A 15242-nucleotide genomic window follows, 5' to 3' on the forward strand; every position below is an offset into this window, starting at 1 on the left:
GTGCCATGGGTGTGGGGGCCGTGGCTGAGTGTGAGGGCAGTTTGGGAGATGCTGACCTGAACTGTGACCTGGGAGGGGTAAGTGTGTGCGTATACACTGTGCTGTGCTTGCCTGAGTGTGTGTCTGTCTTTGTCACAGCTCTGGGGGCATGTGCACATAGACGTGGCACGTCTTTATGTAGCAGGTTTGTGTGCCTGTATGCAGGTTAGTAGCGTGTGTGCCTGGCTTGTGAGTGCATGTGCACGGATGCCATTTTGCACATATCCTCCCTCTTGCATACTCCTGCATGTGTACGTGTCTAAATGCCTGGCCAGCTGAGTAAGGTAGATGGCACGAATCAGGCCAGTGCCCTGGTGGATCCGTGTGTATGTATGAAGACCCTGTGCTCCCTGCTGCAGGCTGCATGAAGAGGAGAAAACGGGGACAAGGATCTACCAGAAGCTCATGCAGTCCAGCTCACCCTCCCCGCCCGAGGAGCCTCCTAGCCCAAGTTCAACCTCTGTGGAGAAGATGTTTGGAGGCAAGATCGTGACTCGGATATGCTGTCTCCGCTGCCTCAATGTCTCCTCCAGGGAGGAGGCCTTCACGGACCTCTCTCTTGCCTTCCCACCCCCTGAGCGCTGTCGCCGCCGCCGCCTGGGCTCAGTGATGTTCCCTGCAGAGGACTTCGGAGCCCGGGACCCCCCACTGCCATCCCGAGCCCAGGTTCCAAGCAGGGCGGGTCCTCCGAGGCAGAGGAAACACTGCATCACAGGGGACGCCCCCCCCACCGTCCTGGACATTGAAGGCCTGGGCCCCCAGGGACCCCAGGGGCAGAGCAGTCAGGAGAAGGTGGAGAAGGAGGAGAGAGCAGAGGAGAAGGAGGAAAGAGCAGAGGAGGAGGAGGGGAGAGCAGAGGAGGAGGAGGGGAGAGCAGAGGAGAAGGAGGAAAGAGCAGAGGAGGAGGAGGAGAGAGCAGGGAAGGAGGAGAGAGCAGAGATGGAGGAGAGAGCAGGGAAGGAGGAGAGAGCAGAGGAGAAGGAGGAAAGAGCAGAGGAGGAGGAGGAGAGAGCAGGGAAGGAGGAGAGAGCAGGGAAGGAGGAGAGAGCAGGGAAGGAGGAGAGAGCAGAGGAGGAGAGAGTAGAGGAGGAGGAGAAGAGAGCAGAGGAGAAGGAGGAGAGACCGGAGGAGGAGAAGGAGAAAGAGAAAGAGCAAGAGGTGGAGAAGGAGGCCGAGAAGGTGGAGGGGGAGGCCGAGAAGGTGGAGAAGGAAGAGGACAGCCTGGGACCAGGGACCCACAGGGCTGCTGCCGCATCCCCTGGGGAGGGCTCCCGCTCCGTCCTGGACCTGGTCAACTACTTCCTGTCCCCTGAGAGGCTGACAGCAGAGAACCGCTACTACTGTGAGTCGTGTGCCTCACTGCAGGACGCCGAAAAGGTGGTGGAGCTGGGCCAGGGGCCGCGCTACCTCATCCTGACTCTGCTGCGCTTCTCCTTCGACCTGCGTACCATGCGGCGCCGCAAGATCCTGGACGACGTCTCCATACCCCTGCTGCTCCGCCTGCCACTGGCGGGGGGCCGCGGTCAGGCCTACGACCTCTGCAGCGTCGTGGTGCACTCCGGAGTGTCCTCGGAGAGCGGTCACTACTACTGCTATGCCCGTGAGGGCGCTGCCCGCCCAGTCCCTTCTCTGGGCACTGCCGATAGGCCCGAGCCCGAGAACCAGTGGTATCTGTTCAACGACACTCGGGTGTCCTTCTCCTCCTTCGAGTCTGTCAGCAACGTCACTTCCTTCTTCCCCAAGGACACGGCTTACGTGCTCTTTTACCGGCAGCGGCCCGGGGAGGGGCCTGAGGCTGTGCCAGGCTCTCCCAGAGTCCGGACAGAGCCCACCCTCCACAAAGACTTGATGGAAGCCATTTCCAAAGACAACATCCTTTACCTGCAGGTGAGCAGACCCATTGGGACCTTTGATCTCATCTCCTGGGTGGAGGGCTTCCCAACACAACCACAGGCTTAGATAAGTTATTGGTTCTCTCTCTGAGTGTCTTCCTTTTTTCTTTTATCCATTTATTTATCACTTTATTGGTGGCCCAGATAGACATAACCCCTTACTTCAGAGGAACAGACATTAAATAATTATCAGGTATTTATTAAGTTTTCTTAAGCGTGCTGAAGGAGCACCATTGGGTTCTACGAGTGAACAGTCAAGTAGGAGCGGGTAGAGGGGGCATCTGGGGGGCTCTGGGGGACTGCCCTATCCAGTGAACCTCCTGTCACTGTGCCTTCAATTCCACTCTTGCGAGTCAACTGGGACAGCAAGGGCTCTGAGCAATGGGAGGGTACTAGCCACAAACCACCGAAGTAGCCACACAGGACGTGTGGACAGCAGCACATGGTGTTGGTGTTTTATGTGGGGTGGGGACACGGCCTGCTTCTGCATTGCTGCCTGGCTGTCCAGGCGGAGGCGGGGCCAGTGGTGAGGAGTCCCCGTGCGGCCAGCCTCAGTTCAGCAGGAAGGAGAGCTTTCTCACTGGCAGAATCTGTTCCTGGTGCCTTGAGTGAGCTGGAAAGCTGTGTCAGGAAGCCTGCAGAGAGGTCCCTGTGTGCTGTAACGTGACCCTTGAAGTCCCTCGACCTCCTGCTTCCTGGTGCCACATCAGGCCCTTGTCAGCTATTCATATGAATGAGTTCCTTTCCTCTAAGGGGCTGGGAGTTTTTTTTATTAGGGGGAGGAGGAGGAATGATTTTGAAGCCTGGATATAGGATGGAAGGATGGGTTCCTCCCACTGAGTTGGAATGCCTTTAGGTCAGAAGCTAAAGTGGCTCCTCTGTGCCTCGCCCTGGGGACCCAAGGGGACATTCAGAAGTGCTGTGGTGGATGGCGTTGGGGGAGGGAGTAAAGAGAGGACTCCAGCTTTAGAGCTGAATTTTAAGCTTCCTGCCCCATCCCCATCTGTGTTCCCAGGAGCAGGAGAAGGAGGCACGGAGCAGGGCAGCCTACATCTCTGCACTCCCCTCATCTCCGCGCTGGGGGAGGGGCTTTGATGAAGACAAGGATGAGGACGAAGGCTCTCCGGGGGGCTGCAACCCTGCAGGTGGCAATGGTGGTGACTTCCACAGACTGGTCTTCTAATGTGAATCCTCCCTCAGCCTGCTCCTACCTGTGTGGGCACCACAGCAACCTCAGGGGAGGCCTTGACCCCTTCCTTCTGGGAGCAGGGTGGGGGCCCAGGTCCTAGGCAGAGGTGCTCTGCCAGGTGGGGTTTGAGGGAGGTTGTGGAGGCCAGTCCAGTCCTGAAGGCAGGCCCTTTCAAGGTCAAGAAAGATGGAGAGGGAGCTTCTGGGATGCCGCTCCTCAGCCTGAAGGGTACACGGAGATTCAGATATAGAGGTGAGACCCAAGCCCCTTAAACTGGGCCTCTGGCCCTGACACTGGGATGAGCCCCATTAAGATTTTACACCCAAGTGTCCTGGTCAACTTGAAGCAGCTTAGATGGACCACTCTGGGACTTGTCTCCCTCCATCCTCCCAGCAGGCTCCCTAACAGAGCTGAACGTCACAGCTCTAGTGTTTTGCCATCAAGTAGCATTTCCCTTCTGGCTCCTTGCAGACAATCCTGTTGCTCTGTACTGTAAAAAGAGCAGGCTCCAAGTCCTTGCACAAAGGAGGAGGCAGTGTGTCACACCTCTGGCTGCCTTCTTGTTTCTCTGAGGGGGTTTCAGAGGCGACGTATGTGGGTGCCTGCAACGTTTGTAGTTTTTTTGAGAGGATTGTAGGTGGGAAGCAGCCTGGCACAGGATCAGAGACTGTTTCCCCGCTAGAGGGGAGGGCAGCTCCCCTCACAGTGGGAGGCCCCTGACCCCCTCTCCCCTCGCCTGCCTCAGTGCCTGAGATGGCACCATTTGCATCCCCTTTCTGGTGAAGATAGTCCTTATTTTACTGCAAATATGTTTGTGTTTCTCCTAAAGCTGTTGTCCGTCCCGAAAGCTGGCCATTAGCACAGCCTGGGGGCTGGCGGAGGTGGTCTGGTGAGGAGCAGATAGTGACCTCATTGTGCCCTGACACTGCTGTACCCCTTCTAAATGGAGAGAAGAGACACGGGGTCTCAAAACAGGAATAAAATAGGTTCTCTGAAGCCTTTAAGATGTCATTCTTCCTGCCTCAGTGGCTGTGATATCCACTTTACCCTTGGTTTCTTGCTGGGTCTGGGCAGGAAGGAGGGTACACTCCCTGCCCCATTGACTTGTGCAACACACCACTGGCGGTGAAAGCCCCCCACACTGACGTGCTGTGTGAGTTACAGGTGAGGACTGGGAGGACCCGGAGGGCAGAGCCGGGACCGGTGGAGGGGACATACCCAGACGCAGGCACGAACAGAGAGAAGGAAGAGGGGGTTCATTATCCTGAGAAGCAGGGGAGTCCTTCGCCTCTGGAGGGGCAGGCACATAGGCTGGGGGACTTGACTCACCTATCAATCAGGTAGGGCTGGAGTCCCAGTAGCTGGGGGCTTTGCAGACCCCAGGAACTCCAGACTGCCCGGAATTAGCCACTGCTGATACCACATTCTGAGAACCTGGGGGTACAGACCAGGTAGAAGGCTGGAGGCGTGCCTCAGGTGTCATCCCATTCTTGGTGCCGGATAGGCACACAGGGGCCCCTTTGGGAGAACAAAGGAGGTGGGGAGGTGGCAGCAAAGCCAGGGGCTGTCTGCCTGTGCTGAAGGTGCAGGAGTTGAGTTTTGGCCCAGATGTCACAGACCCTTGAGATGGCAGACCGTAGGAACCAGCTAAAGTGGGCTGATAGTCTGTCGGGGACTGAGTCATGCTCTACAGTCCCAGTCCAGTACACCTTCTGAGAAAGATGAGCTGACACGTTACTACAATGCCCATTTTACCCATGTGGACTACAGATTCCAAGGCAAGGAGAATTCACTTTTGTTCCCAGCCAAAAGTACCCAGTTATTTCCTATTAAAATGGAAGTGGAGCAGACCGGCACATAGCCTTGCCTGGGACTGTGAGAGAGAGGATTTTCTCGTCGAGAACGTGTTTAAGCCTCCACATGGACAGCCCCCAGGCTGGGATTCACGCGTGTAGATTCCCTCCCCTAGCTTCTTCAGATGAGGCAGACTCCAACAGCCTTCTCTGGTTCTTCTAATGGACTTTATTATTGTCCTGCTCCAACACCACAGTAAAAAGGGACCTGTAAGCTCCAGGCCTGTACCATGTGTCACCACAGCAAAAACAGGACCCACTTCAACATGTTCCCACCCCACCCCAGACCTACTCACAGGATAAATACGTGTTACAAATCTTTTTTTAAAAGAAAACAGAATAAATTAATAACTTAAGTGATTAGGCACCAACAGAGATTTGAAAAATTAAATGTCAATTTTAAATGGTAACAGGGCAAGAACCTAAGACTGGGCTTCTCCTAGCCCAGTTTTACTTCCCGACAAATAGCGACAGTTCTGTGCGAAATGATTCTAAATTTCAAGACACATGTAACCAACAAACACACAAAAACACACACCACCAAATATGACATGACAGCCTGAATCTCCAGTGGGACCCCTCAGCAGGCAGCCTACCCGTGGCCCAGGCCCCAAGAGCTTGGTGAGTCCCAGAATGACGGCCCCCCGTAGGAGAGGGCTTTTGAGCTCACCTGGTCAGCCTCACTTCCCCCACATTTTGCAGATGAAGGCCCAGAGGGGATGTGTGTGCTAATTTCTCTCCCGTCCTGTTCTTAGAGAGCTCTGTCAAAGGGGTATGGGTTTGGGGAGGGCTGGTTGCCCATGGCTTGGTGCTGAGGCCTTAGCCCCATGGCAGGTAAGGGGCCAAAGGGCAGACTGGAGTTGAGCCCATCCTCCAATCACTTAGAATGGTTGTGCTTCTGTCCTAGGAATGGGGCATATTTGAAGGGTTTCAAATGTAGAAGTTACCAAAATCAGTCTAGGGAGGGGACTGGGTGAATTGGCTAATGCTCTGGGTGCTGCCATCAGCCACAGAAGGGGCCTCAGGGACTGTCTAATCTAACCACCCATTTCACAGATGGGCAAACTAAGGTCCAAAGGAGACATCATCTCCCTGTAGCACTTACTCCTTTTCTCATTGTTCCTGCTCTACTTTACAGGTGGAGCTGGAATAGGAGGAGGATGGCTCCTTCTTTAGGGAGCCCCAGGTAGGACGAGTCCTGGTGTGAGCTGGGCTGGCTGAGAAGGCATCCCCATTCTGGGGTCTCAGTCCTAGCCAGGCTATCAGGAGAGGTGGACGTTGACCCACTGAGGAGCCAAAGGACCAGTTTTGTAAACTGAGTTGACAGGTGTGTCCTAAACCCCTGGTAGTTTGGGGCTTGTGAGCCACAGTCTCCACATTCAACAGGCCAGTTTCCTTTTTTCTTGTACTTCCTTTCACCTCTACTCTCGCCTCCACCTAAGGGTTTGGAAGTTACAGGAACCAAGAGCTGGAAGGAAGCCGCCTTGGAGATTAGATTTGGATACCTCAGTCTCTGAAGACTCCAACCGGTTTCATTCACATCATGGCGCACACACAAAATGCTGACATTATTGGGGCACCCTGGGGCCAACAGGGGAGGCTGCTGGGGCTGGGACCACGAAAAGCTCTGCCACGTGAGACCCTTCATAGAAGGCCTTAAATTAAGGGACACAGTCAGGGGTACGTAGACTGAACCAGCAAACCCTGCCCAATGTAGGCCACTGCCACCATTACTGTCTCGCCTGTGGGAACACCAAGGCATGGCCCCATTGCTTCTAAGTGGCTGGACCCATACTCTCACAGGTCTTTTGTTCCCAAAGCACAAGGCTTTCCAAGTCTCTCCTTCCTCCGCTGCACCTCAGCCTTGCCCTCCTTTCCTGTAAACATCTGACCCATCTTCCTCTAAGGCCCATCTCAGGTACCCCCTTTTCCTAGAAACCACCTTCCCTGATCTGTATCCTCTCTCCATCCCTGCCCCCGGCATCTCCTGGAGAAGTAGCCTTGCTTCCTCTGCACGCCATCAGCATTTTAAGTATGTCTTTCTCAAGGCCATTACCAGTGTCTTGTGTTTTTTCTCATCGACTGTGACCTCAAGTGCAGGGACAAAGTCTGATTCATTCCTGCGTCCTCAGTGCCTAGCCTAGACAGAGCCTGGCCACAGCAGCCATTAATAAATGCTTGTTGAGTTGAGTAGAACTAATACTAGGAAGAGAGGGGCTACTGTTGAGAAAATAATTTCTCCCAGGATGGGACTTCTTGGAGAATGGTCAGGCCGTTGGGCTGGCGAGGTGTGCGCTTCTGTGTGTGCATGCACGTGCGCTCACAGGAGCTGAAAGGTGAGCAGTAGACACCTCCATTAAACATGGTGGAAAGTCACTTTTTTTGAGGAAGCAAATCTATTCACCCCAGGGTAGGATGAAACATCTGGTCTGCCCAGTTGCCTCTGAAACCCTTTGGCCAAGACCTTGCAACGTAAAACATTCACATTCTCCCTCCTTGGTTTAGGACAGAGAGTCTAGGATGACACCCTACCTCTGTCCCTGGCAGGGTTGGGCAGAGGGCGATGCTGATCTGATAGCCTTTCAGACCACAGGAGGAGAGGCCTGGCCTCTCCTGTCCCTGTAGCCAGGTTTGAGTCCAATGTGGCAGCTGGGATGCAAGGGAGCAACAGAGGGTGAGAAGAGCCAAGAAAACACTCTGGGCCTGGTACCGGGCACAAACCCCAGCTGAACCGCACAAGCTGCCAGCCTTTCTCACATGTCATCCTCTAGGCTCCGTTCTGCCCTGCTCTCTCCCTTGCACTGCTTTACTTGTGACCCGTCAGTCCTGAGAACTGCCCTTGTGTCATGCCACCATGCACACCACGCTCCCGACACGACATGCCACTCCTTCACTTTCTGCTCCACCCTGCGTCCCCATGGCACTGCCTTGGGACCTCCACCAGGCTCTTTGGATGTATTTCCCCGCTTGCTACACTGTTCCCCCACAGCCTTCACCCCTGCCTCTCATCCCATCAGTTACCTCTGCGCCTCCCCACCTTGCAGAAACTCCGTTGCTGAACCATCCCCTCTGCAGTATCCGTGCATTGCCCTGGGCCTCTGCCCAGCCCATTCGTGTCCCAGGGTTGCCCTCAGTCCCTGCATCACCTCCAGTCCACCCCATGCTCCCTCCCTCCCACGTCCTGCACCCTGCATTGCTTTCCCGCCAGCCTCCCCTGACCATGCTGGCACTCCCACACTGCACGCTGCATTGCCCAGCACGGTCCAGCCCTCTCCAGTGTGGCTCTCTCAGGTGGGCGGAGACTTGAGGAAGACTGCATGCTGTCACAGCAGCAGTGGGCCTGCAGCTCCACAGTTCTGGGGGCCCAACCCTGCAGTGTCCTTGTCACCCCATCTCCTGGGCTCTGAGCCCTGCACCTTCTTGATCTTGGTCACCCACCATCCTCAGTTTTCCCTTCCTTTTGTCCTCATCCTTCTGCCTCTTCCACCCTGGCAACAGCTGCACTGCCACTTGGCCTGAAAGTGGGGGACCCTACAGGTATCAGCTGCCCTTCTGCATCTGCAACCTAATTCCTTTGTCCCTCAAGACCACCTCTAACCTTCCTTCTCGACTCCTCCATCTTTTGGTGGCCTTGCCTCTCCCCTGCCCAGACAGACAGGGATGAAGAAGTCCATGTCCACTTTGGTCTGCTGGTCCTTGGCTCCCTGGGTGAGCGAGGCAACTTGGCTTCTTCCGAGACTGAAGGAGAGGTAGCCCAGTAGCGGGAGGGAAGAAGGCTGAGGGCTGTGACCGAATGTGAGGTGTAGAATCTGGCTCAGAGCCCCAGCCCCTCCCTCCAAACATCTGGTAGATATTCAGGTCTAAAGGGCAGGAAGAGGCTGAAGGATGCTTTTTGGCAATAGCTCTAACTAAGGTGGGTAGAGGCATGGCCATTGCTGATAAAAATCAAAGGTGGGCCCCGAGTGGGCAGAGGAAGTGCCTCGATCAGGCCCTCACCTCCCAGGGGAAGGGTTCAGGGTCCCTGATGTCAAGTGCTTTGAAGGCCAGAGTGGCAGAGTGGAGGGGGAGGGGTGGGAGGAGGCAATGGGAGAGGAGAAAGAGAGACAGACAAGGAGGAGCCAGCTCTGGAGATGCTGCCTCCTGGCCCCTCCCCAGGCTTGGTGGCCCCGGAGTCACAGCTTAGCGCCCTTGGAAGGCTCCGAGGACTGCCGCACATCTGTCCACTCCTGCATGGTGTTCTGCAGGGCCTGGGTCTTCTCCTTGTCCACTTGAACGTAGTCCACCTTCTCATCGGAAGTGACAGATGATGTGGATGGCTGAGGGACAGAGTGGGAAGGGGAAGGAGCTGTGAGTTGTCAGTGAGGTGGGGAGCAGGCGGGTGGGCTCTGCCTGAGCTGTCTCAAGGGGAGTGGAGGTGGACCTCTGCCTGCTGCTTTGACCAGCCTCACGAGCCTGTCTTCTTTTTCTGAAAGTGGCCTTTAGAGCCTGAACTCCAAACTGCATCATCTCTCCTGTTCGATGCTACAAGCCCCCGCCAGCCCTCCTGATTTCCCAGCTCCTAGGAGGACCCAGGCCCTTCCTTGGCCTGGTGGATGGGTCCAGGCCTTCATCTCTGCCTCCATCCACCTCCCTGTGGCCACTTATCCAGGGGAAGGAATTTGCTGGGTGCCAACAAGCACCAGCCAGAGGGCTTTGTGTGTGGCCCTCGGTGAGCACTCACAGCCATCCTGTGAGGGGGAACTCCGCTGAGGTGGATCCCCACTCTGCTGTCTGGACTGGGCAGCTAAGTGTACTTCCCACAGAGGGCTTTCCTAGGCCTGGAAGTCCCTTCGGAAGGCCAGCGTGCCAATGGCAGGGCTCTGGGACCAAGCCAGACAGTGAGTGCTCCTCAAAGAAGAGCTCAGGACCAGGACACAGGATCCCCGAGTCTTGGATCTGTCACTGATTCACTTGGTGACCTTCAGCAGATCACGCATTCATTTCCCATCTGCACAACAAGGGGGGTGGACTGGCTGAAGAGGTCCTACGGATCGAGGGTGCCTGTGCGCTGAGAGGAATGAGCCCTCTTAAGACCCAGACTAAAGCGTGTCCGAGTCATGAGAGGCCGAGTGCTGCTGTTCAGTGTTGCAGGCCCCTGGCTTCCGAGATCCCTCCCCTAGGGCCCTGAGAGCTCTGACACCCCCCACCCCAGGCACCTTGCGGTGGGGGCTTGGGGAGCTCGGCTGAAAGTCCAGGGCCAGATAATCGACGCTGCCGGTGCTCTTCTTAGGGGCTGGGCTGTTGGTGCCACTGGGAATGGGAGATGCAGACACTGGGTTTTGCTATCACAAAGAAGGAAAAAACTTAGTAAGTTTAGGAAACAGACTAACCTGGAAAAACACACCTCTGGGAGTTAGAGCTACAAGCTCACTGAGGGCTGCTGTGAGTCACGCGCTGTGCTAGGGACTTTTCATGTTCTCACTTAAACCATCACAACAATCCTGTGACATGGGGTATTATCACTATTCTTATTTTTTAAAACAAAGATAAAACTGTGGCTCAGAGAAGTCAAGTGACTTGCCTACAGTTGTACAGCTGGTGAGCAAGGATGAGAACCAGGTCTGTTTTCTGACTCCCAAACCTATGCTCATCCCGCTGTACCACGCTGCCTCCCTTCTAAGGCATCAGGCCAAAGCTCATCTACACCCTTCACTTGCTGGCCCTAAGAGGGGAGCACATTTCCTTTATGCACTGGATGTTTGCAAGTCTTCTTCTGTTGCACCAAATCTGCTTCTCTGAAACTCCCACCCGTGGCCTAGAGAGAAGAGGTCACACTGAAGCAGCCTGCTCCTTCCAGCCCCAGCACCTCAGAGATCTGAACTGAGCCGCCTCCTCCCCAGGCTGCACAAAGCCCCAGTTCCTTGAGCAGCTCTTCCAGTGACAGGCTCTGGGGTCCTGTCTCCATCCAGGGACCACAGACAACTTGTCTAGGATTTTCCTGAAGTCTTATACTGAATGAGAAAGGCAATAGTCCTGTGTCCTGTTTTTTCGCTGCGTTATTGGTTAGTTGGTTCATTCTTTCATTATTCATGGAGCACCAGGTGCTGGGCAGCTACTCTCTTTTCAGTGAAAATCTCGGGGAAGAAACTTATCACGCGCTGCCTGCGTTCATGGCTCTATTATGGCCTTCACCACAGTGAGTCATGCACATGTGTGTTTCCCCACCACTGAGGAGATACTCAGTAACGCTTACACTCACATACTGGCCCATGGTCATGGGAACAACAGGATAAGGAAATGAAGAGATCTTTTACTTTTCAAAGATTTTAAGAGGACAGAGAAGAATGTTAACTCTGAAGAGTGCTCTAGTCCTTGTCTACAGGCTCCCAATCACTATTCTGAAACACCTGTCTAATCAGTTGGCCCGCTAGACCTTCTGGGGCTCCCTCCTGCCCACAGGAAAAGTCCAGACTTCCCAAGACGGCATTTGTCGTCTTTCATGATCTGGCTCCAGTTCAACCTCACCCTGCCTTCAGCCATTGTTAACGATTATTGTTCTCCTCCATGTCCCACCTCTGCACGGCCACCTCCACCTCAGCACCTCCAGCCTGGTATGATTGCCTGCCCTGTGGGGGAGTCCCTGCAGCACTGCCTCTCCAAGGGCACTGACTACACCACCTGTGTCACAGTCATGAGAGAGACAGGCCTTCTTTGCCCCTTAAGACCGCGCCCTCCTGGAGGGCAGGAGCCATGTCTTCCCTGCCTCTGATGATGACCCCAGCAGCAAACTAAACCATAAATAACGTGGGAGCCCCTGGGCTGAGGTGAGTTAGCCGAGCTGGGAAGTGGGGAACTGAGATGTGCGTCCCAGGGGCCTCAGATGGGAGTCACCTTAGGGTACTCACCATAGGGACGTAGTTCTCTTCGCTGTCTCCCGAGTCCGTGCTGGTGATGCTCTGTGTGGAGATGGGGCGGCAGTACTGGGAGGAGCTAGAGTTGAAGGTGTGGCTGTCGAGGAGAGACAAAGAGTAAGCCCTGAGGAAGTTCTCAGCCTCCAGCTGGGTCCCTGACCCTCACACACCCAGACATCCACCCTCAGAGCTTCACACTCCATTATCAGATTAAGATCTGATCCAGGGCAGGTACAATTATTCCCCCTTTACAGATGAGGAAATCAAGCCCCAAGAGATTAAGAGATGTGCTCAGCTACAGCATTAGCATCGGGATGCAGCTTTCCTGCCCCACAGGCCGTGACCATTCCACTCACCAACCCTAAAGGCCCTGTTCTAAGCTCCCGCTTCCACAAACAGACACTCACATGGCCCGAGACCAAGACTTGGTGACAGGTGATTTGAAGGGGAGCTCATCGATGACGGTGTTGTTTCTTAGGTCAAGTGGTGTTGGTTTTGCTGGAGCAGGAACAGTAAGTCAAGTAATCAGCCAATGATAATGCCACACATACACACACTTATATACAACACACAAGTCTATTTATAAATGCCTTCATATTCATCCCAGTTTTACATAGGGAAACTGAGGCTCAGCAAGGTTATATAATCTTTGCCCATGTTGATAGGCCTTGAAGGCATGTCTTCAGATTCCAAATTATATATTCTTTGCACTGTATCTATGGCAATCATATTTTCAGAATCCAAAATGGGGACCCAGTGTCTGACAACAGATTGTTCTCCCCAGATTTGTGACTGTATATCAAAACAAGAGATGATACTTGAAGTGGAGAAGGCCACCATGACTATTCCCTGCTGCTCCTGGACCAGGGTTGTGGCCCTACAGCGGAGGAAGGTGAACGCCACCGGGCCCTGAAAGCTTCAATCCCAACACTAGGATTTTAATTCCCTGCTGGCCAGAACAAGGGGGGCTCATCTCTGCCCGGCTACTCTACTTCTCCTTTGAACCCGTGCCACTGACCCAAGGCCAGCAGTGAGGTAGAGCAGACCTGGAACCTGAACTGCAGCACTTCCTCCGGTCTCCATGCAGTGGGCACAGATCTAACTGTACTCAACACCTGCTGTGCACCAGAGTCAACGCCCTCCATGCTTTCCTTCTGAGCAAACCTGGGGCAGGAGTGACTAGCCCCATCTCACACAAGAAAACAGCCTCAGAGAATTTAAACGATTTACCTGAAGTCACACACCTAGGAAGTACTGGATAAGGATTCCACCCACGTCTACCTGGTTTGAAAGCGCAAGCCTTTCTATTACAGCACAGTGCATCTGTTAATAGACCACCTTGTCAGTTCTACCCTGCCCAGCCCCAGATCTAATACTAATCTCTCACCCTTGAATAGCATTTTATACATTACAGAGCACTTTTAGATATATTATCTATGCCCTCACTGCCTCTGGGAGGTGAGTGTGACATTTCCTATTTCACAGATGAAGAAACAAGGCTCAGAGGCATAGAGTGATTTGTCTACAATCACATGTTGGCAGGTGGCAGAGCTGGAACTCGAATCTGTCCTGTCCTTCTGATTCGTGCACTGCTTATGCCCCTCAAGGCTACTCCAGCAGCCAGTCCGTAGGGTGCCAGATCACTGGGATGAATTTGGAGTGTCTGTGTATGTGTGTGTGTGAGTTTGGGGTGGTTTAGGCCCCAGAGGCCACCACTTCCTTGCAAGAACAGTTCAGGATCCACCTGATCCCTAAACGAATGCAAATAGTCCCTGGACCTTGTCCAGAGATGGGACAGGGGAAAGTGGACTTACCTTTCCGGTCAGGTTTGAGGTTGCGGTTGACAGGGGGTGGCTGGATCTCACTCCCTCGGCTGGGGCCTCGGTGCATAGGAAGGGCTGTGGAGGGGTAGCCAAGCGGGTCAAAGTGATGGGGCCCTGGGCTCATGGGGATGTAGACACTCTGAGCATTATCACCTGCTCGCTCCATGGCCAGCAGGGTGGAGGAACCTGGATTCATGGGCACGTAGTTGTCTTCAGAGTTGGTGCTATCTGATCGGCTCACAATTGTTTTCCCTGGCTAGGAAGGAGAGTGAAAGAAATACAGCTGTCACTGGCAAGAAGAAACAAGAAAGGGGTGAGAATTTGTATACAAGGCAAGAAGAGTCATGACTGACTTAGCTGCGCTCTGAAGCTATAAGGCAGACCCTGGGAAAACCAAATAAGAAAGCCAAGTGGGAGACAGGGAGAAATGAGGTCTGTGGGTCCCTTCTAGCTTCCACGATCCTTTAGGACCCACTTATGATTTGTGATAAATATTTAGCATAAAACATCCTTGGTGGCTGGGTCCATGAGGCTTTCTGGATGCCTGACCTAGGCAGAGGGTAGCACAGGCCATGGACTGCACAGGTTTGGTTCAGGATCTGCCCTCCACCTCAAGTCCAGACTCACCATGGGCAGGTCAGCATCTCAGGCCCTGAGCAGGGCAAGGAGTGTATTAGAAGCCTTGGCCCTGGCAGCTGAGGTCTGGGGCCAGTTGTCCTTCCTCAGTTCAACTTTTAATGTGACCCCCAGGCTGCAATCAGGGCTGTCACAGAGTTGTACAATGCATCAACTCTTGCCCTGTCTGTCCAGACATACAACTAAGCTGCTTCTGCCTTGATTACCTAATTTCACAGTCTTTCCAGTGGGCCTGAAGCCAGGCCCTAGTCTGCTCAGCTGGGGCCTGACACCTTGTAGAACTGTGGTCAGCCCCCTCTAGAGGGGGGATCCTGGGATCCTGTACTCAAACTATAAATCTGCCCTGGAGCCTGACTCTGAGAACCACCCTTGCCAGTAGTCTCACACCGTAGAGCCCTTCTCCAGGTGAGACCTTATGGATAAGGATGCTGCCTTAGAGCCACCGTCCCAGAGCCTGTGTCTCTGCATTCTAGACCCCTCCTGCTTACCCACAGGGCTGGTGAGCCTTGGAGTCTAGTGTACCTAAGTACACCCATTTCTTCCAGACTAGGATACCCGTATCTTACTTTCCAAAAACTCAACCCAGGGTTCTAAACTAAGACAAGAAGCTAGGCAGGGTCCTAAAATGGAGATGCCATCATTCTTTGGGGCTGGGCTGTTATTTCCATGCGGTGTGAACTTTAACACACCTGAGCTGGCCTAAGGACCCCTGGCTAAGCCCCACTCACCAGGAAAGAGCCGACCGCATCACTCATGGACTCAGCAGACCGGCCTGCACTCTCTCCACCACGTTGGGGGTACTCGTAGGACTCACAGGAAGACGCTACGACAGAGGAAGGAAGATCCATGTGCACTCGGTTGATCCACGTGTTGACACTTCCCTAAACCCTCACCAATGCTTCTCAGGGGCTTACTGATAC

General features: G+C 54.2%; 2 protein-coding genes across 6 annotated transcripts in view; one reads left to right on the forward strand and one right to left on the reverse strand.

Moving 5' to 3' along the window:
• Positions 1-4116, forward strand: part of USP35 (ubiquitin specific peptidase 35) — a 40463-nt gene extending 36347 nt beyond the window's left edge. For both annotated transcript variants that reach the window (XM_087433508.1, XM_087433506.1), the window contains 2 exons: positions 399-1926; positions 2947-4116. In XM_087433508.1, coding sequence (XP_087289634.1) covers positions 399-1926; positions 2947-3114 — 1696 coding nt within the window. In that variant the 3' untranslated portion in view covers positions 3115-4116. The remainder of the gene's footprint in view (positions 1-398; positions 1927-2946) is intronic.
• GAB2 (GRB2 associated binding protein 2) overlaps positions 1078-15242 on the reverse strand; it is a 178027-nt gene continuing 163862 nt past the window's right edge. For all 4 annotated transcript variants that reach the window (XM_087433509.1, XM_087433510.1, XM_087433512.1 and 1 more), the window contains exons 5-10: positions 15051-15145; positions 13678-13942; positions 12271-12361; positions 11858-11960; positions 10169-10294; positions 1078-9289 (exon numbers count right to left, since the gene is read on the reverse strand). In XM_087433509.1, the coding sequence (XP_087289635.1) occupies positions 9146-9289; positions 10169-10294; positions 11858-11960; positions 12271-12361; positions 13678-13942; positions 15051-15145 (824 nt within the window). In that variant the 3' untranslated portion in view covers positions 1078-9145. The remainder of the gene's footprint in view (positions 9290-10168; positions 10295-11857; positions 11961-12270; positions 12362-13677; positions 13943-15050; positions 15146-15242) is intronic.

Source organism: Ceratotherium simum, chromosome 7 (genome assembly GCF_057802395.1).
Source record: "Ceratotherium simum simum isolate JZ-2026a chromosome 7, ASM5780239v1, whole genome shotgun sequence".
Taxonomy (NCBI): domain Eukaryota; kingdom Metazoa; phylum Chordata; class Mammalia; order Perissodactyla; family Rhinocerotidae; genus Ceratotherium; species Ceratotherium simum.